This window comes from Cyanistes caeruleus, chromosome 25 (genome assembly GCF_971803275.1).
Source record: "Cyanistes caeruleus chromosome 25, bCyaCae1.hap1.1, whole genome shotgun sequence".
NCBI classification, from domain to species: domain Eukaryota; kingdom Metazoa; phylum Chordata; class Aves; order Passeriformes; family Paridae; genus Cyanistes; species Cyanistes caeruleus.
Genome location: NC_141725.1, coordinates 1,503,904 through 1,528,775, shown reverse-complemented (window position 1 = coordinate 1,528,775; position 24,872 = coordinate 1,503,904). Strand labels below are relative to the sequence as shown.

Here is a 24,872-nt window from a genome sequence, read left to right as displayed (position 1 = left end):
TGTGGGGCTGAGCTCTTGGCCTCTGGCCCAGTGCTCTCCCAAGAGGGGTGTGGACACACGACTGGCTTCCCTCTACCCACCCTACAACTCCCTGAGAAGAGTAATGGGGATCAGAAACCAGGAATGGGGGAGACACAGACACTGCAGGATCACGGGGCGTCCTACACTGAGTCACAGACAATCTCTGGGAGGGGCACAGGAATCCCTCACCCTCCTGGAGGGGCCAGGACCAACCCTAACCCCAAGGACCTGAGAAGCCCCCTTAAGGACCCAAGAACCCCTTCAGGGACCAAGAAACTCTCACTAAAGAGCCCCACAAAGACCCAAGGACCTCCTTAAGGACTCAGGGAGCCCCTCAGGGACATGAGGAGTCCCTTCCAGGGATCAAGACGCCCTCCTAAGAATCCCTCAAGGACAAAGATAACTCCCTTAAGGACCCAAGAACAGGCCCCCCCCCTCGTCCCCCAGCGACCAAAAAAACCCTCTAGAGGACCCAAGGACCTCCTTAAGGACCCAAGAGGGGACCCTCAGAGACCCAGCAGTCCCCGGCCCAGTGCCCTCCCGGGACAGACAGACACAGACACCGGAGCCCCCGCCATGACGTCATCTCCCGGCTGTGACGTCAGCGGGCCGTTGCTATGGCGCCGCGCACCGCCGCTTCCTGTGTGTGTTCGAAGCGGCGGGCGGGGCGCGCTCCCGTCCTGCCCCGCGCGAGGGCGGCCGCCATGTTGTGGAGCGGCGGGGCCGACGGGTGCTGACGGAGGAGGCGGAGCTGGGCCGGGCCGGGCCGGCTGGTGGCACCGGCGCCGGAGCAGGTACGGCCCGGGTAGCGCCCGGGGCACGGCACGGCACGGCACGGCCTGGCGAGGCGAGGCACGGCAAGGCAAGGCGGGGGGCCTACGGCAGGTTTTGGCCCCGCACTTTCCCCGAGAGGCACGGGCCTGTGGGCCGGGCCGGACTGTTGCGGAGGGGCCGGGCTGGGTTGGGTTGGGCCGAGCCGGGCGGGGCTGGAGGTGCCTTGCCTTCTTTAGTCCCTTTCTCCCTCCCTCTCTCCCTCGGCAGCCGGTCACCGAGCAGACCCGCCTCTCCTTCCCCGCCCGTTGCGGTGCCTTGTCAGCCCTGGCAGGATGAGCCCGGTCTATGCCGGTTCCTGCGGGCCCAGGCGGGCTGTGCCCTGTCACGGCGGGGCCGGTGAGCCCCAACGCTCTGGTGTGTTTGGTAACGGGCATCCTGCACCTGCACCCGGGGCCGGGGCTGTGCAAAGCAGCTGGAAGCTCGCGGTGTAACCCCTTCGCTCGGTCCGTGTGCCCTGGCCCGCTGGGGAAAGATGCAAAGAGCCGGAGCCTGGGTCAGCTCTTGGTTCTTGATCAAGTTGATAACACAGACGGTAGCCGAGATTTTAATGGTGTGGATCTTATTCCTAAAGGGATCTGCCAAGCAGCAGAGATTTTGGCCAGCAGTCTGTTGTTTACATAGAGCACCGGTGGATGTGGCCTTGCTCACCCCATGGCTCTGGGGTCTGAGGGAGCTCAATATCGCTGTGTGTTCCATCAGGGTGCTTTTAACTGTTATTGACATTTTGCATGTGGGATTTGTACACAGGATCAGCCTGAGCTGAAGGTCCTCCAGGTCGTTAGAAGGTTCTGCTGGGGCAGGGAGGTTTGTCTGGTCACACTGGAGTCACCTCGGGAATGTGTTGGATTTGTGGCATGGAGGATTGTTTTCTCTTGATTTGTAGCTCTCTTGAAGGCTTTGTGCCCATTTTCTTGTGAGGTGCTGATTCTTCCTGTGTGTATTTAATGATAACACCCCAGTATTATGTGCTGAAGGCTCTTCAGAGAGCAGTTCTGCTGTGAGCAATAAAACCTCATTGCTGCCTTCTAGAACCTGAACGAGCCAACAGAAAAGATGGAGAGGCTATGTACAAGAGCCTGGAGGGACAGGAGAAGAGGGAATGACTTCCCACCAGAAGGCAGAGTTAGATGGGATATTGGGAAGGAATTGTTACCTGTGAGGGTGGGGAGGCCCCTGGATCCCTGGAAGTGTCCAAGGCTGGGTTGGATGGGGCTTGGAGCAGCCTGGGGTAGTGGAAGGTGTCCCTGCCTATGGGGTGGAAGGAGATGAGATTTAAGGTGCCTTCAAGCCCAGACCATTGTGGGATTCTATGATCTTGTATTAGTCTGGTTTGGGGTTTTTTTATTATTATAATTAATACAGAAGCAGAGTTTTTCTGGGGCTGTTGACTGAGGCTTCATAAATTCTATGGTTTACTTTTGTAGTTTGTCCAGGGGCACCGTTGTATCTTCAGTACCTTAAGTATTATGATGAAGCAGAGTTTTGGATGCCTGACCTTTCAGTAAACCTCTGAGGATGGGGCTGCTGGTGAATTTTTAATATTTGACTTATTTTTTGGAAGCCTTTCCAGAGTGTGTATTTATAAAGCTGGTGCTTTTAGCTGTCTTTACCCACTTGGAAGTACAAAGTAATTGGATAACCATCTTCTGTGGATTTTTTGAAGGGAAACTGAATGTTATTAAAGTCAGTAGCCCTATGAAAAATGTGCTCACAGAATAGAAACTACTAAACAGAAACAAACAAAGAGCCCTGCAGGTTCTATAAGTTCTTATAAAATGCAGACTATAGCCTTTTCTTGTCCTTTTTTCTGCTCCTAAGTCAGTCCTCTTTGAGTCAGGAGTGACCTACATGTAAAAACTTACAAAAAAACTTCTAAGGACCCTGTGTCCCTAAGATCCACATACTTCACTCTGTCCATCCCCACTTCCTTTTTATTAGCCCCCCCCCAGGTTCAGTCCTGTGCCCAGTCCCCCCACCCAGGGCTGTGCAGCCCTGCAGAGGGGCCTCAGCAGGCTGGAGAGTTGGGCAGGAAAGAACTGTCAGAACTTCAACAAGGAGTTTGTATAGGAGTTGTATAGGATCTTCCACCTGGGGAGGGATAACCCCAGTCCAGGCTGGGAGCTGACCTGCTGGAGAGCAGCTGCAGAAGGCCCTGGGTGTCTTGGTGAACAACAGACTGTTCCTGACCAGCTGTGTGTCCTGGAGGCCAAGGGGCCAGTAAGATCCTGGTGTGCATTAGGAAGAGCATTGCCAGCAGGTTGAAGGAGGTGATCCTGCCCCTTTGCTTGGCCCTGGTGAGGCAAATCTGGAGTGCTGTGTCCAGTTCTGGACAGGAGGGACATGGAGCTCCTGGAGTGGGTCCAGTGGATGCTGCAGAGATGCTGAAGGGACTGGACCATCTCTCTCTTCAGGAAAGGCTCAGCAAACTGTGACTGTTCAGCCTTGAGAGGAGACATAGCTGAGGGGGGACCTCAGCCCTCATCCTCTCTCTGTGTCTGCAGGGAGGGCTTGGAGCAGAGACCAGGCTCTGCTCCATGGGGCCCAGCAATGGGACAAGAGGAAGGAGCAGGAGCTGATACCCAGGAAGTTTCTTCTGAACATGAGGAAGAACTTCCCTGTGCAGTGACTGAGCATTGGAACAGGCTGCCCAGGGAAGGTGTGCAGTCTCCCTCACTGGAGGTATTCCAGAAGTGTCTGGACACAATCCTGTGCCATATGTTCTGGGATGACCCTGCTTAAGTAGGGAGGTGGGACCAGATGACCACTGTGGTTCTTCCAACCTGACCCACTCTGTGATTCTGTGTAACACTGGGATATGCAGGGCAGTGGTGGAGTCCACACCCTGCAGGGATTTAACAGACATGTGGATCTGGCACCTTGGGTATGGTTAGTGGTGGCCTTGATAGTGCTGGGGGAACAGTTGGACTCTGATCTTACAGGGATTTTCCAACCTAAATGATTCTTTGATTCTACACAGAATAATTAAACAAGTAATTATTTTCTAGGTGATTACCAAAATAGGTGCCATCATATGCTGGTTGAAAGCAGAACCTTGGTTTCTCCTGTCTGTCCAGTGACTTGTACAAAATGTGTTAGTGTGGGGAAAACTGCCACCAGGTGATGGTGGAAACCTAAGTGCTGTGGCTGTAACCGGCCCTCTGTGGAGGCCAGTGACTATCCAGAGCTCAGCTCCTGTATCCAAGGGGAGTACCATGGGCCAGGTGCTGTAGAAAGAGCTGTGGTGTTTGATCAGGCCCTGCCTTGTGAGATGCACAAGTGTTTGGCATTGGTTATATCCTGAACTGAGATGAAATCTCAAAGCAGAACATTGTAAGGTTTGTGCATGTCCCCTCCTTGCCAAGAAGTACCTTGGAGAAATCATATCCAGCCCCTTCCCCAAAGCAGGAATTAGCCTCCAGTACCTGCAGAAGGGATGGGGTTCTGTGTCATTCTGCCTGAGCACACGGGGACCAGCAGGAACCTCTTCCACTAGCAAATGAGAGCAGCAGAACTTGCTCAGCACTCAGTGTTTCTCAGGCAATACCTGCTGGAGCTGAACCTGCTCTTCACCCCAGCCTTTGGAGCACCCATGAGCCAGGTGACAGCCATCACAGCCCAGTGGTGCAGGTGCTACTTCACCAGGTACCTTGGCCAATTACTGCATCTCTGAAACTGGAGTGTTCCTGCTGCTGCCTTGTTTGTGTTGCTTTTGTAACAGATAAACCTCTTTAAGGATACTTCCTGTTAATTAGGGGCCTTTTGGCCCACAGGCAAGAGGTACCATCAAAGTGACCCCATGTGTTGTGCTTTGTTTCCCGATGCTAGGCTTCCTGCGCTGCTGAGGACTTCATGATGTATTTTGTATTCCCTGGGAGCAAGTGTGTCCCTCTTATTTATGGAGCATCATGGTGAAAAGGTGAAATAATGACCACCTGCAAGCAATAAAAAAGGGGTTTCATTGTGGTGATTTTTGAAGAAATCCCCTGCTGAGTGCGTGGTTGTCATGTCTGCTTGGATAAGCTTTGCACTGCCAAGAGACAATGATATGCTGCAGTGGGATGTGTATTGAATGAAAACATCATTTATGAAGGTAAAATAACAACCCTACAATTCTCCTGACTTAATAAAAACCAGCTGAGGCAAATTTGGAACCCCTCAACAAAGGGCCTGGCTGCTGTGTGGCTGCATTGGTGGGGTTGGCTGCTGATTCTGATCTCTGTAATTGCCCATCACTTGTATTTGAGTTTCAGTTGAACAGCTGAAAATAGCCTGGTCTTTGGAGTACAGGCTTGGCTGTCATCTTCCCTTTTTTTCCTTTAGTTGTGGAGAAAAAAGGGATTTAGTAAAAACATCTATGCTGGAAGCAGTGGTGATACCTGAGCATCATCTGTGTGAGAGGCAGCAAGAGATGTTCCTGGTGAGCTTTCCTGAGTGTCATCTTTGAGGAGCATTTGCACTTAAGAGCAACTGTTGTGTATACAAAAATCTTGGTGAAAACCTTTTGGGCTTGTAGTGGTGTCCTGAGAAGATTTATTAGACATTAGGAAGAAATTCTTCCCTATGAGGGTGGTGAGGCCCTGGCACAGGGTGCCCAGAGCAGCTGTGGCTGCCTCTGGATCCCTGGAAGTGTCCAAGGTCAGGTTGGTCAGGGCTTGGAGCAGCCTGGGATAGGGGAAGATGTCCCTGCTCATGGCAGGGGTGAAACAAGATGAGCTTTAAGGTGCCTTCAAGCCCAAATCATTGTGGGATTCTTTGATTAGCGGTGGCAGTGTTTATCTTCGGTAAAAGCTCTTCCAAAAACAGAGATTTTGCTGTTTCCTGATGGTCTTACAACCCTGAGTTTCTGCTGGCTCATGGTAGTCCAGGCCACAAACAGAGCTCCATGTCAGGAGCATTACGTCCTTGCCTCTCACAGGCTTCCTGCAACCTCAGTCATCAGAGTGCCCTAAATTTTTGTGGTTTGCTGGTCAGAGTTTCTCTGTCATTGTGGTAGGATTGTGCATCACTTTGGGATGGTGGATCTGTAGCTTTACCTCAGCTTCTGAAGCTGTCATAGGAAGTTCTGAAGCTTGTCTGTGAGTGCAGGTGGAGGTACAGAAGGTCAAATGTTTGTCACCTCTAATTGCAAGTTGGGCCCATGCCTGTGAGGAAAGGGGGATATTTTATGCCTGTGAGGAAAGGGGGATGTTTTCTGCCATGGAAAGTGAGGGGAGGCATGGATCACTGTGCGTTTCACTTACATCTCCAGCTTCTGTACTCCTGTTCCAGAGTGGGTGGCTGAGTGCAGGCTGGAGATTCAATCAGTGTTTTGGCTCTGCCTGTGAACCACTCTGCCTTCAAATGAAGCTGGAGTTCAGATTGTGTGTATTGCTGGTCTCTAAAAGTTGGCACTTTTAGAACAGGGGCATTGTAAAGCTGATGGCAGTGAGTGCATAAAGGTGTTTCTGAGTGCCCCTGGCAGGAGGTGCTCATCAGGATGCTTTGGAAAGGCAGAAAAACATGGAATTTTGCAGGACCTTCAGTGCAGAGCAGTTGCCTACATCTTATGCTCTGAAGTACACTGTTGTGTTGTAATGGCTCTTTGCATAGTCCAGAATCTTGGATTTTGGTGGAATATTGAATATTCAGGAGTGTGAGTGTTAAGATCCCATCTGACACCGTAACACTGGAGTATTTTTTTTTTTCTTGTCATTAGTGTGATCTCTGTCTTACAAAGCTGTGAATATGCTTCTTGAAGACAAGGCAGCAATGGTTGTAGTTTGTTTTGAAATAAAGCTTTAACTGCTCCCATTGCATAGGGGTAAGTGGCTGATTTTATAAATGCTTCTTGCACTATACCCTACTAAATTACTGGGTAACAAATTATATCCTTATAGTTTTAAAAAGGTAAATATTGGTAAAAGACACAACTCTAACTTTTTGTGCTATTGCTGGTTTGAAAGGAGGCCAGTTCCTGAAAAGGTTTGCTTGGTTGGTGTAATGTTCCTGTGGGTTAAGTGTGGACAAGTTCTGCTTGAGCTTGGCCAAGCACAGCATATCTTGCTTGTTCCCAATGGCTGCTCTGTAAAGCCTTGGCATTCTGAATGCATTCCTAATAGTCTCTGCTATTACACAGCTAAGAGCTATGGCATAGCTTTTTCTGTTGGTGTTTTTTTTTCCTTCTTTTCCATTACAGCTTGTTCAAGAGCCAGTAAAAGGATCTATAAGTGGTAATACTCATGCAGTACTCCAAGTTGAGGAGGAGGTGATGCTTACTAAACCAGCCAAAAACATCAGCCCTTTGGGGCTGAGTTAGGTTTTTGTAACGTGGTCAGTACCTGGAGCTGGCATGAGGACACTGCAGCTGCCAGAGCTAGAGGAGCTGTCACTTCTGCTGCCAACTGAGGGCTTTGTCTTACTGATTTGCAAGTGTTGTGACCGGGTTTAGTCAAATCAAAAGAAATGAAAACTTTGGATTTGGGGAAGCAGGACATCTGGGTTTGATTTCAAATCCTTCCTGTCAGGATTGGAGGACTGAGTACTTGTGTACTTTTCCCCTTAGCAAGTGATGAGGCTATTCCAGAGGGCTTGGAAATACTCAACACCTGAGTAGTGACATGTTTTTACCTTAAAGTCTGTGCCATTTAATACAGGCCCAAAGAGCAGGTGGTATCTCTGGGTGTGGGTAGGCTCTTGCTGACTATAAATTTGGAGTCTGTTTATGACTTACTAGTAAGAAAAGCTCCAGGCAACCTTTTTCAGAATTGAGATGCTTCAAAATAAAGCATCAACATAACATTAATGGTATTTTAGTTACTAAGGCATCCTTTACCACTCTTTGGCCTGTGTAAATTAGGAAATATATTCAGCTTTACATTTACGTCCTGTCTTTGGTATTCCAAGTCTTACTTTCATCAGCACCTCTCCTGTTAAATACTTACCCCACCCAAATAACTTCTAGAAGAGAAGGTACAATAATAATTTCTGGAATAAAAAAGGGTCAAGAATCATCCAGCTCCTGAACTGCTTGAGCAGAGCATGTCTGAATTGACAGAACCAACCTGCAATTTCCTACCCCTCCTTCAGTGTGTGCTGGGGAATCCAAACAAGTACAGCCTGCCTCAAACCACAGAAATCACTTTTCAAAATTGCTGCTCTCATTTCCCTGCCAGGCCTGGCATTCTGTATACTGGCTTATTAAAAACATATCCATACCAAGAAAAAACACTTCTGTGTTTGAATACATGAAGGTTGGGTCAATAAAAAGAACAAAAGGCACTTGTTCAGCACCATAACTCTGCCTGTAAGTATTGTTTAGGAGGTAATGAGCTATGAGAAAATCCAGCCAATTCAGAGACAGGACAGAAGGTGCATGAAGAACATAAAGTCAGAATACAAATTCTTCTCAAGGAATCCAAACCCTTCCACCGAATCCCACCTTTCTTCTCTAAGCATAAACTGCATAATTAGTGACAAAATACTGTCTGAAGAATATTGAACACTTGTAGGTCCTCAAGATCTTTTATTTCTTCAAACTTAAATATCATAGAATCACAGAATCATTCAATCTGGAAAAGTCTTCTAACATCAAGTCAAACCATTCCCTCAGCAGTGCCTAAACCATGTTCCCAAGTGCCACATACACACTGCAGTGATAGAGATTCCACCACTATCCTGGGCAGCCTGTGCCAGTGTTGGATCATGCTTTCCATGATCAGGAATTCCTCCTGTTGTCTACCTAAACCTCTCCTAGCACAGCTTGAGACTATTTCCTCTTGTCCTGTCCCTTGTTCCCTGGGAGCAGAGCCCAAACCCCACCCAGCTGCACTCTCCTGTCTGGGAGCTGTAGAGATCGACAATGTCTCTCCTGAACCTCTTTTCTCCAGCTGAGCTTCCCCTCAACTGCTCCTGGTGCTCCAGCCCCTTCCCCAGCTCCATTCTCCTCTCCAGACATGCTCCAGCCCTCTTGTGAGAGGCTCAGAACTGTCGCCAGGATTCGAGGTGGGGCCTCAGCAGTGCCCAGCACACAGGGACGGTCACTGCCCTGGTCCTGCTGGCCACACTGGCTGATACAAGCCACGTACCATTGGCCTTCTTGCCCACCCGGGCACACACCAGTTCATATTCAGCCGTTGCACCAGCACCTTCAAGTCCTTCTGGAAAAGCCTTTTTTACTTGCTTTGGGGGAAATGGACTCACTTCCCATGAACAAATTTAGAGACAGCAAAAACATACTACAAACCAGAGGTGCTGCTTGCTCCCTTAGTCTGCATTAGTGGCACAGGTTTTAGGGTAAAAGCATGTCACTATTCAGGTGCTGAACATTCTCTGCTGTGTTCTGCCTCTGCAGTCTCTCTGTTGAACCATCTGTGCTGTGCTTCTGAGTGAAAGTTGTAGGTGAAATTTGGGCAGATGGGAACTGAAAAGCTTGATAGTCAAATGTGTTTCAGATGCAGAATTTAAAATGTCTCTTTGCTGTGTAACTGGATCTGGATCTCTCACGAATACTGTGCTGAACCATTTTGGGAGGTTGCTTCAAATGTGTGGTGCTCCCAGGCTGATCACGCTCCTTGTGTGGGTTCTGCAGGCTTAGCTCTCTTACTCATGGTGTTAAAACAACAACAACCCAAAAAAAGAAAAGAGGGAAGGGGCATTTTGTCAAACTGTTTAGTTTGAGACACACATTTGGTAGCTTGTGGGTCGGTAAGGGTGGTGGTAAGTAAACTTCAAAACAGGGGAGAGTGTTTGATATGGCATGCACTAATCTTTATTTTTTAAATCTCCTTTATTAATAGCATCACAGACTTTTCTAACTTTTCACTGCAATTATGTTGTCTCTGACTGCTTCATTTGGTGGAAGCTGATCTCTGTTAAATTTGGGAGCTTTCTCCAGTTTTGCCACTGAAAGAACATATGGGAGTAATGTGTTAAATTAAAAAAGAGAAAAACTTGGAGGAGGAGGTGGTAGAGGTAAGCAGGTGTGATCAGAACCAGCTTGGCACTATCTATTTTAGGAATGATCCTGTAAAAGTGTTGGCATGTTAATGTTAAGGAAGAAAAGCATTTCAGCATATGTAAGAAGTCCAAGTTTTGGTACTAAAAAATGGTGTAGCTCAAAGAACTATAGGATATCCTGAGCTGGAAGGGACCCTCAGGGATGATCAGTGCAGCCCCTGGCCCTGCCCAGACCCCCCAACAAGCCCACCCTGAGCATCCCTGAGAGCGCTGGCCAAACGCTCCTGGAGCTCTGGCAGCCTTGGGGCCGGGCCCATTCCCTGGGGAGCCTGGGCAGTGCCAGCAGCCTCGGGGGGAAGAACCTTGCCCTGAGATCCATCCCAAGCCCTGGCACAGCTCCAGCCCTTCCTGGGCTCCTGTCCCAGAGCAGAGCTCAGCCCCTGCCCCTCCGCCTCCCCTCGGGAGGAGCTGCAGCCCCCGAGGAGCCTCCCCTCAGTCTCCTCTGCTCCAGCTGAACGAGCCAAGTGCCCTCAGCTGCTCCTCAGAGCCTTCCCCAGCTCCGTGTCCCTCCTCTGGACACTCTCCAACACCTTTGGATCCTCCTGATCTTGTGGTGCCCCAAGTGCCCCCAGCACTGGAGGTGAGGCTGCCCCAGTGCAGAGCAGAGCGGGACAATCCCTCCCTGGGCCTGGTGGCCCTTTGGGCTGCCAGGACTCACTGGTGACTCAGATCCAACTCGCCACCAACCAGGACCCCCAGGTCCCTTGCCAGGGCGCTGCTCTCCAGCCTCTCATTCCTAGTCTGTCCCTGCATCCAGGGCTGCCCCATCCCAGGCCAGGATCTGACACTTGCCCTTGTTAAACCTCACATGGTTGGGGATTTCCCAATCCTCCCATTTGTCAGGGTCTGTCTGTGGGCCCTCTCTGTCCTTGAGAATGTCAGCAGTTCCTCCCAAGCGAGTGTTCTCAGCAAACTCACTCACGACTTTCCAGTCCTGCCCCCGAGTCACTTATGACATTTGAGAGAACTGGCACTAAGATGGAGCCCTGTGGGACCCCAGTTGTCACTACCTTTATGTCTGTCTTCTGTAGCTTTCTGAGGTGCAAGGCCATCAGCTCTGCACTCTAGAGTCTGTGTGCTTTGCCTTGTTTTATTTCACAGAATATTGTAAAACTTCATCACATCTTACTGAATTGGAGTCTGTACTGCTGGCCTCTTGTAGCTTGGTAACTTGCCCCCAGTTTTTAACTGTAAAAGCCTGGCTAGGTCTGTGGTTCCTGGAGGCAGCCTCTTCCCAGGCGGGAGTGGGAGGCAGTGCAGGGCTGTCCCTGAGTGTGGCACTGTGCAGCTGCTCCTTGGGCAGCCTCCTCCCAGCGCAGCCTTTATGTGCAGTTCCCTCCAGGTTCTACCACAAGTTTGTATCTTGAGGCGGCTCCATTTGTGCAGCTGGGACTCTGGCCAGGTGCCATAAATGTTTATGCAATAACAGGAATGAAGATCCCTTTCTGTTCTGCACAGCCTCCAGATGCCTGTGTGCTGTGGAGATTTGCTTATGTGTTAATTACATCTTTGCCTTTGGACATGTTTATCTTGGGTTGAAAGACCAACTTGATGTTTCTTCAAGCTGGTGTTTTTGTGCCCATGTCAGCTGTGGATAAAGCACAAGGTGTGTGATGGGGAAGGTTGGACCCTGGACCCTGGGGGTGCTGCTCTCTGCCCTTGGGGCTTGGCAAGGGCTGTGACTGTGTAATCTCACACAAGTGTCAGCTCATTTATTTTTTATTGATGCACATGGTAATTTGCCAGGCAAATCTCAGGTATGAAGCAGCTCTGTCCTAAAATATTTGCTTAAAATATGTGCTTAAATGATGTTCATGTTGCTTACAGACTTTATAGCTATATGAGTGAGCAAGCTTTGTGCCAGCCAGGAGTACTTGGGATAGTGCAGACATCAGATATGTAATGTTCACTGGGACTACTAGAGCCCTAGTGTATTCCTCCAGTTGTTGGTGTTAAATTCTGCAGTACTTTTGACATGGCTAAAAGCATCCCACTTTCAGCGCTGCTCCTGTGCCCCTGACCTGAGCAGTGGGACAGGATGTAGTGGGATCACAGAACCCCACATTGGTTTGGGTTGGAAATGACCTTAAAGCCCACCTCATTCCGCACCCTGCCATGGACAGGGACACCTTTAGTACACCAGGTTGCTCCAAGCCTGGACCAACCTGGCCATGTACACTTTCATGAATGGGGCAGCCAAACTTCTCTGTGCAACTGGTGCCAGTGCCTGGACAGGACAGACTGCAGGTACCTGGATTTTTCATGCCTGTGTCCTGAAGGATTGCCAGACTCTGCTGCTGCAGGGCCTGGGGGCAGTTCCTGCTCCAGGTGTGGTGGGGACCGGCTGAGGTCCTGTCAGACACAGAATACCAGCTGCCTGTGTTCTTCAGTGTCACACAAGTTTGGTACCAATGCTCTGGATAGGAAAAGTGCAAAGAACAGTCTCAGGAGACTTTGAAGAGGCTGTTTCAGCATGGAGGAGTGTAACATTTTGTTATTCTCCTCCTGTTACAGCACACTAGTTACTGCTTGGACTTCGCAAACATAAATTCCGGAGCCTGCTGATCTCTCCAGCCAGCTTCCCACCATGGATCAGGACTACGAGAGACGTCTCCTACGCCAAATCAACATACAGAATGAGAACACAATGCCTTGTGTGAGTACAGATGGGCTCAGGCTCACTGTTATGTTGTTTTCTGTCTCACTTTTGACTGTTTTCCTTGAGCTTTTGGAAGACCTGGGACCTCCTCAAAGCAAACCACAGTATTTTGTTGGGTTGTGAGCAGGTGTGAGCTCCTCAGCTGTTCTATGAATACCCAAATAGTTTGACTTTAAGAGAGCTCTTGAATATATAACCTAAGTTCTGGTTGCAAAAAGGGGTGAAGATATTTTTGTGGAGTTCAGTAATAGCTTTTTAGTACATAATCTCAGCAACTACACATGAAACATAAAAACCAACAACAACCAACACTAGGGCTTGACAAGAGTAAGTTCAGTATCTTTTATTCTTTAATTCAGGTAGCAGAGATGCGAAGAACCTTGACACCTTCCAATTCTCCAATGTCTTCTCCTAGTAAGCATGGTGACAGATTCATTCCCTCAAGAGCTGGGGCCAACTGGAGCATCAACTTCCACAGAATAAATGTAAGTTTTGCTCCCTGCTCCTACAGCACGGCCTTGGAACTGAGGAACTTGGAACTTGTTTTGGCTGGCATAATTGCTCTGCTTATCTTCTGCACCATGTGCTTCTGCTGCCCCAGAAGAGTTCCATTGAGCGTGTGTCCTCAAACCCTATTCTTCCTGCATTTGCTATTTCACCATGTACCCTGAGGTTTCTGTATGGTGATGGCATGTTTCTCCATTTCAGGAAAATGAAAAATCACCAAGCCAAAACAGAAAAGCAAAGGATGCTACATCAGACACTGGCAAAGGTGAGACCACCCTTTTACTGCTTGGCAGTGCCCAGAGCTCTTACTGCGAACTGCTAGGGAAGTTAAGGCCATGCTGGCACTTTCATGCTTATGCCAAAACTCATGCTGCTGGTGTTTTGGGAAGTGCCCACATCATGAGTACCAGGTCACTGCTTTTGATGAGTGTCTGGATGCAAGAGGCTGTCTCTATCCCTTGATTTACTGTGTCATGGAAGCTTTCCTGGTAGAGTGGAAGGAGTGTAAACTTGCTGCTAATCTTGATGCAAAATGGGGGCTCCAGGCTTATTAAGAGACTCTGTGAGAGTACAAGTTGTAGAATCCTAGACTGGTTTGGGTTGGAAGGGACCTTAAAGCTCATTCCCAACCCCTGCTATGGGCAGGGACCCCTTCCACTACCCCAGGTAGCTCCAAGCCCTGTCCAGCTTGGCCTTGGACACTTCCAGGGATCCAGGGGCAGCCACAGCTGCTCTGGACACCCTGTGCCAGGGCCTCACCATCCTGACAGGGAACAATTCCTTCCCAATATCCCGTTCAGCCCTTCTCTCTGGCAGTGGGAAACCATCCCCCTTGTCCTGTCCCTCCATCCTTTGTCCCAAGTCCCTCTCCAGCTCTCCTGGAGCCCCTTTAGGCTCTGCAAGGGGCTCTGAGCTCTCCCTGGAGCCTTCTCTTCTCCAGGTCAGGCACACATGATCCTGACACTCCCTGCTGTTGCTGCTCTGAGCTCTCTGCCCAGTGCCTGTTTGGATTTACAGATGGCCTTGCCTATTCTGCCTTGTTGAAGAACGAACTCTTGGGGGCAGGGATTGAGAAGGTGCAGGACCCTCAGACAGAGGACAGGAGGCTACAGCCATCCACCCCTGAGAAGAAATCTCTGTTCACTGTAAGTTGGTTACTTGCATTAACACCAGTGGAGGTTGCATGTGTGTCACAGGATCAGAGCACAGGGCTCTGCCAGGCTGTTTGTGCAGTGAGTTGGTGTTGAGGCTTGGCTGAGATAAGCTATTGATAACAAGTGTGGTGGCCTGCAAAGGGAATCTGAGTGTGCAGCAAGCAGTGTGCTTCCTGTGTTTGTGCTGGGTGGAGCCAGGCTTTTCAGACAGTGTGGTGGCCAAGTCAGGCTTTTGGACTTGAGTGTTGCTGAGGGATTTTGTATGATTTTGGAGAAGCTGGGAAAGGAAAAACTAGTTGTTGGAATTAGCTTGGCACCAGTGCACGTTGGGAGTGATGCCCAGGCCTCAGGCATGCTGGGGTCCTCATGGGGTATGTTTCTTTATGTAGTACTCGCTCAGCACAAAACGCTCCAGCCCAGATGATGGCAATGAGGTCTCACCGTATTCCCTGTCTCCTGTCAGCAACAAAAGGTAACACTGATTCTCTGCAAACTAATAGAAGGGAAGGGCTGGGACAGAGGCTTTGGTGAGGTTCTCTATGACTTCTGTCTAAAACTCTAAAATTGTGATTTGAATTGGGTTTGGAAATTTGGAGAGTTAATAAATAAAACAGTCAAGTTCCAAAAATTTCTTCAGGTTCCCAACCTTCCTATGTGCTTGAGATGTCTTGGTCAACTCTCAGTAATAATCAGTTTACCTTTCTGCTTTCTCCTTTGTAGAAGCAGAACCTAATTCCTTCCAGTCTTTCTCCTGAAAAAAAGTCGTGCAGCCTTTTTGTCTCTGAATTTCTATAGAAACTTCAGAGTGCTCTGGAAAGAGTAGCTACACCTGTGCCTCCCATCTGCTGTGATGTTCAGATTCCTGTAGTTGTTTTTTTATGTGTTTTTGTAAACAGTCAGAAGCTGCTAAGATCACCTCGAAAACCAACTCGGAAAATCTCCAAGATTCCTTTCAAAGTGCTGGATGCCCCAGAGCTGCAGGACGACTTCTACCTGAACCTGGTGGACTGGTCCTCTCTTAATGTCCTCAGTGTTGGCCTTGGGACTTGTGTTTACCTGTGGAGTGCTTGTACGAGTCAGGTAAATCGGTCATGAGTTTCTGAAGATTTAATTGCCCATTGATGTAGGGTTTTCCAGCCTTCCAGAGCTATGGAATGTGCTGTGTGAGGGCTTCAGCACTTGTCACACACTTATCCCAAACACAGCACTGGTTTGTGAGACAGCCAGTAGTGCTGTGTGACAAAAATATGTTTCTTACCTCATCCTTCTCTCTGAAGGTAACCCGGCTGTGTGACCTCTCTGTGGAAGGCGATTCTGTGACATCCGTGGGCTGGTCAGAGCGGGTCAGTATGACACTGTCAGCAAGGACAGCTGAGACATGGCTCACTTACTCACTGTCATCATAGGTATTAGTTAACTCCCTGAGCTGGCTGTTCTCTGCTAAAAAACAGGGAATAGAGAGCAGTCTCTTGTATCTTGAGGTTCTCGAGGCATTGCTAATAGGAGTGGGAGGGAGAAGGAGCCAGTTTTCTTCTTCAGCTCTTGACAATAAAATGTTACAACAAATATATTCCAGACAGGCTGCTTGGGCCTCTCAGTAGGGAAAAAATGTAAGATGGAAGAACTCTGGATGCTTTCCATGTCATGGGATTTTTATCAAGTCTTTTCCTCAACTATCAGTTTTGTGGCTGTACTGATCTTGGCTCTCTTTGTCCAGGGAAACTTGGTGGCTGTTGGTACTCACAAGGGCTTTGTACAGATCTGGGATGCAGCTGCAGGAAAGAAGCTCTCCATGCTGGAGGGTCACACAGCCAGAGTCGGTAAGGAGCGGGAAAGCAGAGGGTTCTCAGGGTTCTCTCCAGCCTGATTGAACTTTGTTAGCCAGGGATCTGCTGGAAATGGAGAACTCAGAGTACCAGGATTGATATTTATCCCCTGCTGTGTCTTGAGCAGGTTCAAAATACTATCATCTCATAACTCTGGTGTTCTGATCTGGGTGTGATGGTGGTTGGGTGTTGCAGTAGGTGTTTCCTTCTTGCTTGAGGCTTTTTGGGTTTGATTACAACATCTCTTCATTGCTGCTGGCTTCCGATTTCATCCCTGCTGGCAGCTTCACACTGAGATTTCCAGTTCCCTTTTTTGGGGGGCTGTTTTCTTCTGCTCAGAGATGTTGCAAATCTAAACTCTGGAGTGAGATTTAGGAGCTCCATGCACCTTCTGAGATATATTCTTGTGTTTTACTGCACTGTGAAATGGGATTGGTAATACCTGCAGCCAGTCTGTTTAGGGGAACCTCTACTTTTATGCCCCCTGATCTAGGACTCCAGAGAGTAGATGTAAGGGGGTTCTGTAAGGAGTAGTTTGAGGTTTTTTAGGGGCTTTTTTTTTTTTTAAACCCTGGCAGCTGTGATGGCTGCATTTTGCTGACCAACTGCTGCAGGACTGGTAGGGCTGGGCTTGCTAATGTGGCCAGCAGGACCAGAGCACTGACCATCCCTCTGTGCTGGGCACTACTGAGGTTTCACCTCAGATCCTGGAGTCAGTTTCAGATCTCTCACAACAAGAAAGACATTGAGCAGCTGGAGTGTGTCCAGAGGAAGGAACAGAGCTAGGGAAGGGACTGGAGCACCAGGAGCAGCTGGTGGCACCAGGAGGGAGCTGTGGGGGGTGAGCCTGGAGAGAAGCTCAAGGGAGACCTTCTGGCTCTGCACAGCTCCCTGACAGGAGGGTGGAGCCAGGTGGGGGTCAGGCTCTGCTCCCAGGGAGCAAGGCACAGGATGAAAGGATATGCCCTCAAGCTGTGCTAGAGGAGGTTTAGATTGGATATTGGGAAAATTTCTTCACAGAAAGGGTTATAAATCATTGAAACAGGCTGCCTAGGGCAGTGGTGGAGTCACCATGCCTGAAAAGTGTTTAGACAACTTGTGGATGTGGCACTTGAGGACATGGTTTGGTGGTGAACGTGGTGGTGGTGCTTGAGTTGACGGACTGGGTGACCTTGAAGGTCTTTTGCAGCCTCAGTGGTTCTGTGATTGCATGACTCCTACAGCACTCTGAAGCTCTGTCCCTGTTGCAGGTGCCTTGGCGTGGAACGCGGACCAGCTCTCGTCCGGGAGCCGGGACAGGATGATCCTGCAGCGGGACATCCGCACCCCACCCCTGCAGTCCGAGCGGCGGCTCCAGGGACACAGGCAGGAGGTCTGTGGGCTCAAATGGTCCACAGACCACCAGCTCCTGGCCTCTGGAGGGAATGATAATAAGGTACATTCCTCCCAAGGGGTCACGGGAAATGTCAGACCCCCTTTCTTTCTACGGCGAGGGGAAATGTTGTCAAGTTGCACTGGGGGCGGTTCAGGTTGGATGGTATTATATTGCTGGAAGTAGTCAAGGCCAGGCTGGACAGGATGTGCAGCAACGTGGTCTAGTGGAAGGTGTCCCTTCCCACTGCAGGGGATGGAACTAGATGGGCTTTTAGGTCCCCTCCAACTCAAACCATTGTATGATTTTATGATTAGGGAAAAATTTCTTTGCTGTAAGAGTGGTTAAGCATTGGAACAGGATGCCCAGGGCAGTGGGGGAGTTGCCATTCCTGGAAGTGTTCAAAAAGCAAGTGGATGAGGCACTTTGCAGTACGATTTACTAAGCATGGTGGGCTTAGATCAAAGGTTGGCCTTGATATTAAAGGTGTTTTACAACCTTTATGGTTCAGTGATTCTTTAAGGATGTTTTTCCTTTCTGAAAAGGACTTTTGTTTTGGTTGTTGGACTATGACCAAACATAAATTATGCTAATCTTCTACTCAGTCTTCTCTTCCTAATAAAATGAAAAAGGCAAATTTAATTTTACTTCTCTATTTGGCTAATTAAATATCTAGCTTGGCTCAGGGGGTTGCATTCAACAAAGTCACTGCTAAGCTGCCCTTCCTGGCTTTGTTTGGGTAGTGTATGGTCACGTTTGTTGCGGTAATGTTTGTGTGCAGCAGGAACCTGAGGTAGAGCTCTGTGAGTTCTCATACCTGTAACACAGGCTTATAGCTTACTGAGCACCATATGGGAGAGGCATCTGTCACAAAGAAGCAGTGTTCCAAGCCCTTTGGAGTGGGTTGCTAGGTAGGGAATGTGCCCAGTGCCTGTGTGACAGCATGGTTGGACCGAGTTTCTCCTGCTCAGAATAACTCCTAATGAACTGAGCAGATTTCTAGATGTGTTCTGGGATGATACAGCCAGAAAGGCAGCAGAAGGGTCTGAGGCCCCCTTCAGTGATGCTGTTTCTTTAGATTTATTCCCTTACCTTAGGGCCTGTTCCTGCCATGTGGCCTGGGGGTAGGACAGCTCATCAGCTGAGTGTAGTGCTAGGGTGGTTGTGTCCCATCCCTGAAAGTGTTCAAGGTCAGGTTGAATGGGGCTAAGAGCAACCTGTGGCAGGGATTTGAACTGAATGAGCTTTAACCAACCCAAACCATTGCATGATTCTGTGATGAGCAGAGTGGAGTTGTGCATGTCTGGGCAGAGCTGTGGGAAATCAGCTTGTTCCCCATCTGCGCTCATCAGTCCCATTGTGGCTTGTGCGTGTAGTGGACACATGACTGAGGCACAATTTTGATCATGTCTCTTCTCTCTGCCAGCTCCTTGTCTGGAATCACTCCAGCCTGAGTCCTGTCCAACAATACACAGAGCACCTGGCAGCAGTCAAAGCCATTGCCTGGTCCCCACACCAGCACGGGCTCCTGGCCTCGGGTGGGGGCACAGCTGACCGCTGCATCCGCTTCTGGAACACACTCACAGGGCAGCCCCTGCAGTGCATCGACACTGGGTCCCAGGTGTGCAACCTGGCCTGGTCCAAACATGCCAATGAGCTGGTGAGTCCTTCCCTGAGCAACTGCTGCCAAGCTGCCCTGTGTTGGGAAGCATGGCTGAGCATGAGCCAGGTGTGCCCTGGTGGGCAAGGAGGCAAGTGGCACCTGGCTTGTACCAGCAAGGGTGTTGCCAGCAGGACCAGGGCAGTGACTGCCCTTCTTTTCTGGGCACTGCTGAGACACCTCAGGTGCTGGGGTCAGTTTTGGGCCCCTCACAACAAGAAAGACAGTGAGAGGCTGGAGACTGTCTGGAGAATGGAACAGAGCTGGGGACAGGGCTGGAGCACAAGTCTGTTGAGGAGCAGCTGAAGGAGCTGAGGGACTCTAGCCTGGAAAGAAGGAGGCTCAGGAGGCACCTTTTCTCCTTCTGACAGGAGGGTGGAGCCAGGTGAAATTTAGGCTCTTCTTCCAGGTAACAAGTGACAGCACAAGAAGAAAAGGCCTCAAGTTGCACCAGGTGAAGTTCAGATTGGATATTGGGAGAATTTCTTCATGGTGATCAGGCACTGGAATGAGCTGCCCAGGGCACTGGTGTAGTCTGTAGACTGTTGGACTTGGTGATCTTGGCAGTCTTTTCCAGCCTTAACAATTCCATGAATCTGTGATGCATGTTCCCCTCTCCCCTTTCAGGTGAGCACCCATGGATACTCCCAGAACCAGATCCTCGTCTGGAAATACCCCTCGTTAACTCAAGTAGCAAAGCTCACAGGGCACTCTTATCGAGTCCTGTATCTGGTGAGTGATGGCCACGGTTCTGTAGCTGTTCACCTGGCTGTAGGTGTGCTCAGATGGGACCCAAAGCAGCAGTGCCAGTGGCACCATAAGCTGCCTGGACAGGAATGGGAACACTCCCAATGAGCAGTGGAAAACTGTTGCATTTCTGTGCCTGCAAGGGGTACTTTGATTTGCTGCTGTGGAAGTATGAGGTTTTGTTAATGATAGGAACTCTCCTGAGGAAACATCTGAGTTTTCTTCTAAGAAAACTCCTCTCTGAGCCTGGAGAAGAGAAGGTTCCAGGGAGACCTTCCAGTGCCTAAAGAGGCTCAAGGAGAGCTGTGGAGGGACACTGGAAAAAAATCTGGAATGGCAGGACACAGGGAATGGCTTCAAACTCCCACAGGCAGGGTTAGATGGGATATTGGGAAGAAATTCTGTGAGGGTAGCAAAGCCCTGGCAGCAGCTGTCCAGAGCAGCCGTGGCTGCCCCTGGATCCCTGGAAGTGTCCAAGGCCAGGTTAGACGGGCCTTGGAGAAACCTGGGATAGTGGAAGGGAGTGGAATGAGATGAGCTTTAAGGTCCTTTCCAACCCAAAATACTCTGGGATACTGTGATTTTAGGAAACACAAGCTTCTCTCCTTTTTCCAAGAGGACTTCCACTCCTCTTCAATGATGACTGCTGCCCAGGGAATTAAACATTTGTTGTGGGTAATCCTGATCCATCTCATATCTGCTGTTACTGTTACATGGGGGTGTCAGCAGTTCACAACAGAGATGAGAAATGCTGATAATGTTTTGGGAGGTAAATCCCAGTGTAAGCAACCAATGCAACAAGAAAATCCAGTCATACTATCTTCCTGCCTTCAGGCATGTTGATAATCCTGGGAGGAACATCCTCAGTTTCACATGGCTTGGATTTCTTAACACAAGTATTCTTTCCACACGGCTCACCCCATGTGTTCCATAGCTGCACCATAAGGTGCAAGTGCCCAAATGCACCTGAGGCTGCATGAAGCACCTGGAAGTAGAGGTAGCTGGTTTCTTACTGCCAAGTAGAAAGGAGAGTTAAATCTCTCCTGCATTCCAACAGAGACTTATTTTCAGCCTCAAAAATGTGACAGGTGCTAAAGGTTGTTGTCTTGTCCTTAGGCAATGTCCCCTGATGGGGAGGCTATTGTCACAGGAGCTGGAGACGAAACCTTGCGCTTCTGGAACGTCTTCAGTAAAACTCGCTCAACAAAGGTAAGGCCAGGCATGGGGGCAGCTGCCTGGGGGAACTCAGGCCACGTTGGCTCTGCTCTACTGCCTCCTCTCTGATCCCTTCCTGCAGATCAAGGGCTGGGGCAGTGAAGGATTCAACTTGGCTGAAATTTAAGTAAAAGGTCACCCTGTGTGCCCAAGGCAGGTGTGACACAATATCCTTCTCCAGGCTGGTCCGGGGCTGCTGAGGAGAGCAGCATTTCGGGGACCTCACCAAGCTGAGCCCAGCAGGCTGGGAGAGCTGGGGTTGTCCAGCTGGAGAGGACAAAGCCCCAGGGAGACATTACAGCCCTTTATAGTGCCTAATGGGATTCCAAGAGAACTGGAGAAGGATTTTGGACCAGGGTATGGAGGGATAAGACACAGGGAATGGCTTCCCACTGCCAGAGGACAGGCCTAAATGGCTGGAGAGGAATTGTTCCCTGTGAGGGTGGGCAGGCCCCAGCACGGGTTGCTCAGAGCAGCTGTGGCTGCCCCTGGATCTCTAGAAGTGTCCAAGGCCAGGCTGGACAGAGCTTGGAACCCATGGTTGCGGGGTGGAAGGTGATGAACTTCAAGGTCCCTTGAAGCCCAAGCCGTTCTGTGATTCCGTGATTATTCCCTCCTCTTTATAAAACTGCTTAAAATTTGGGTTTGGATGAAAATGGGATCATGGATTCTGCCAGTGACAACTCATCATCACCAAAAGCAGATTGTGCCTGGTGCTCTGAGAGCTTTCTTGGGTGCCTGGCAGAGGGATTTGGAGGAGGGGACTGGGGCAAGCTGGCATTGCTCCTGGGGGTCCCCCAGTTCTTGCCATCTCTGAGGTACAGCTGCCTACAGAGCTCTGGGAATGGCACTCTGGCCAGCTGCGCACTTGTTACCATTTGGAGGAAACCCGTGGGAATATTTATGGTGTTGGACTTTGATTTGTGAGCTGGGATCATGCCCTGAGCTAGAGATACCAGATTAAAAACAAACCAGCCCAGAAGCATGTAGAGTAATGGCTATTTACCCCCTGCTTTGTCTTCCCTTGTCAGGAGTCTGTATCTGTGCTCAACCTCTTCACCAGGATACGATAAACCCCCTCCCTGTGCCCCAGGAACCTACAGCCTGACATTCCAGGATCAGACCACTCCCTTGGTGTGCATGGACCCTCGGAGCCCAGCCAAGGGGAGGGAGAGCTGTGGGACTGGAGGAGGACCCAGCTCATTAAATATGTGCTTGTGAACCACAGGGCTGGGCAGTATTTGGGATGGGGTGGGGAGGGGAGGGAACTGCCAAAGGTTATTGGATTCATCCTTCATAAAGGGAAACGGGTAAAAGAGAAATGTTAACCCAGCATCGTCCAGCCGTTGGGATGGTACTGGGGAGGACTCGTGTGACATGGACCATTGAGACTGGACTGAGGCCATCCCCACTGCCATGGTGTGCCTCCTGCAAGAGAGGAGAATATCCTTGCTGCTGTGGGAAGAGGTTTGACATGCTGCTGTGTCCTAGAGTGACATCTCTAGGGGCAGGAGCCAGCCAGACTGGTCCGGTACAGCTGGTGCAAGGGGCACAGCTCCAGGCTGGGCATCTAAGGGCTTTGTTCATAGCCTGGCATCCCCATTCCAGGAAGAAACTGGAGAACTGCCTATTTTCCTTTTTTTTCTTTATTTTTTCCCCCCAGACAGGTACTGTAGTACTTGACATGATCATTCCATAAGACAGCTTGATTTTTTTTGGCATGCTTGACAGCTGCCTCTGAACAAATACATTTGGGGCTCTAGACTTTGGAGGAGACTTGAAAAAGCTTCACCTCTAAGGGAGCAGGATTGGGAAGTTCTGCAGTTGGCTGTTTCATATTCTGGGCTGATCGTGGGAGTTACCAGAGAGGAGAAATAAGGACTTTATGAAAAAAGAAACCCACTCAACCACCTGTGCATGTGGAGCTTCTTTCGCTGCCACCAGGTGTGGTGCCTTTGCTCTGGAGTCTCCCTGAGGCCAAAAGCAGTTGGGATGTGTTTGAGAACAGAAGCAAATCCTGAAGTTCTGATTTTTGGGGTGAGCAGGGCCTCTTCTGGCTGGAAGAGGGGTTCTTCTGAAACAGGGCTGCAGTGTTGCTTTTTTATTATCTCCAAGTCCCAGACAGGGACCTGCTGTTGGGTTTTGGTGTGTGGTTTGGGATTTTTAGATTGTGTGGGACAAGAGTTTTGGCTGAGAGTTGGAGCCCATGGAACGTAACACAAATGCTCTGTATGTGTTTGTTGCTTTTAATTTAAGAGAAGCTGTGAGGCTGTGCTGCCTGTTCCCTCTGACCCATGCCTGTGCCTACCCTGCCCTCTCCCAGCATTGCTTCCTGTTCCCATGTGGAATTCCCTGGCTGTATATATAGACTTGTCCTCTCTCTGTAGATTGCATAGGTGATGCTTTCTCTTTCTTTTTTTAATCTGTTGTTTTGTCTTCTCTCCTTTCCCTAAAACCAGGCGGTAGGAATATGATTGTCTGTCCTCCCCAGTACCACCAGTATCCTTAGCATGAGCCAAGGTGCGAGAAGGCCAATACAGCCTTGACCATATGTGCCATCACACCAGTGCCTGGATCAGGCTGGTGGTGCTGGGCCTGTGTTGCACATACTGGGAGTCACTGGTGAGGAGCTGGTGTGCTGGGAGTCCCCTGGCAGTCTCCCAGGCCCACAGGCCACTTTGTCATCTCACAGTCTCACTTGCCACCAAAATGGAATTTCCATGGAGTTTCTGAAACACTGTTTGAGCTCAACTACCCACTTGTGGGCACTGTTCCACATCACCATGGGTTGGGAGCACCCCAAAGCACCGAGGAGGTGTTAAATTGACTTGCATCATTAACTTGGGGAATGGGTTTGAGGCAAAGGGCCACCTGAAGCAAGAGGTGGTCTGTTGTGGGTGTCATCACCTGGGGAAAGAGCTGTTTAGGGAGGCTGGGGAGAGGCTGGCGGCTGTGCTGTAGATTTTCCTGTTGTGGATTGCCTCCCACTAAATAGCACTGTGCAGACCCGCAGGACACACTAGTTTCTCCTCTGAAGGTGTAAGTGCTTGGACTGGGGGCACACAGGAGGTCTCAGCCCATTCTGGAGCTGGAGGGAACCAGGCACCCAGCTGGAGTGCAGTGATGCCATGGTGATGATTAGGCTCCCCAGTGCCCTGGGGCTCCAGAGGAGTGGATTTGCCTCTTACCCTGTGATGGGGGAACTTCCTCAAGGAGTCCCAGAAGCTGATGGGAGGAGTGGCAGTGCTGTGGGGTGGGCAGTGCCAGGTGGGCACTGCAGCCACTACCCAGTTCTCCCAGCTGCAGAGTAGGGATAGCTCCTCATTGTTCTGTCCCCACCATTGTCCCCTCTTGCTAAGGACTTTTCCAAACTACATCTTGTGTCTACATCTCACTTTTCTGTCTGCCTTGGGAGCAGGTTAGCTTCTTTATTGCACTTGGCAGGGAGGCTGGTGATTCCCAGGCCAGGGTTAGTGATTCCCAGGCCAGGACTGTTCTGTGCCCACATGTGTAGGTGACAGAGCATGGCAAGAACAGGCTGCTCACCCTGATCTGGCTGTCAAAGCCCACTACTGCCCCACTCCCAGCTGCCAGGCAGGAGCTCCCAGTTGTATCTGTGTGGAGGTGGGTGTGTGCAAGTGTCTCAGGGTGATACTGACACTGTCACTGGCTGCTCAAGAGGGAAAAGGGCAGGTCTGAGGTGATGTGTCAGTGTGTGTGACCTGTGGGCACTGGCTCAGGCACAGGGTTCTCCCAGAGTTGGCTGACAGAGTCTGTGGCATCGTTGTATCCCAGGTGTCATGTGATTGAAAACAAAGATGGAGCACGCTGTAACTTTTTCATGTAAAGCAATTGAACTGGCATTAAACAGGTTGTGAATTTA

At 49.9% G+C, this 24,872-nt stretch overlaps 1 protein-coding gene across 6 annotated transcripts; it reads left to right on the top strand.

Moving 5' to 3' along the window:
* Positions 1-624: 624 nt before the first annotated feature.
* On the top strand, positions 625-24,872 carry FZR1 (fizzy and cell division cycle 20 related 1). Of its 6 annotated transcripts, none has more exons than XM_086862370.1 (15): positions 682-815; positions 4,681-4,771; positions 12,364-12,505; positions 12,868-12,993; positions 13,217-13,280; positions 14,033-14,160; positions 14,559-14,641; positions 15,066-15,249; positions 15,447-15,512; positions 15,887-15,989; positions 17,246-17,430; positions 18,794-19,027; positions 19,655-19,759; positions 20,891-20,983; positions 22,021-24,872. In XM_086862370.1, exons 3-15 carry the CDS (start codon positions 12,437-12,439, stop codon positions 22,060-22,062), a joined length of 1,482 nt encoding a protein of 493 aa, XP_086718496.1. In that variant the 5' UTR covers positions 682-815; positions 4,681-4,771; positions 12,364-12,436; the 3' UTR covers positions 22,063-24,872. The 6 variants fall into 6 exon arrangements, with proteins under 6 accessions (XP_086718494.1, XP_086718495.1, XP_086718496.1 ...); XM_086862371.1 differs by having other exon boundaries at positions 686-815; positions 4,681-4,945; XM_086862368.1 differs by lacking the exon at positions 4,681-4,771 and having other exon boundaries at positions 625-815.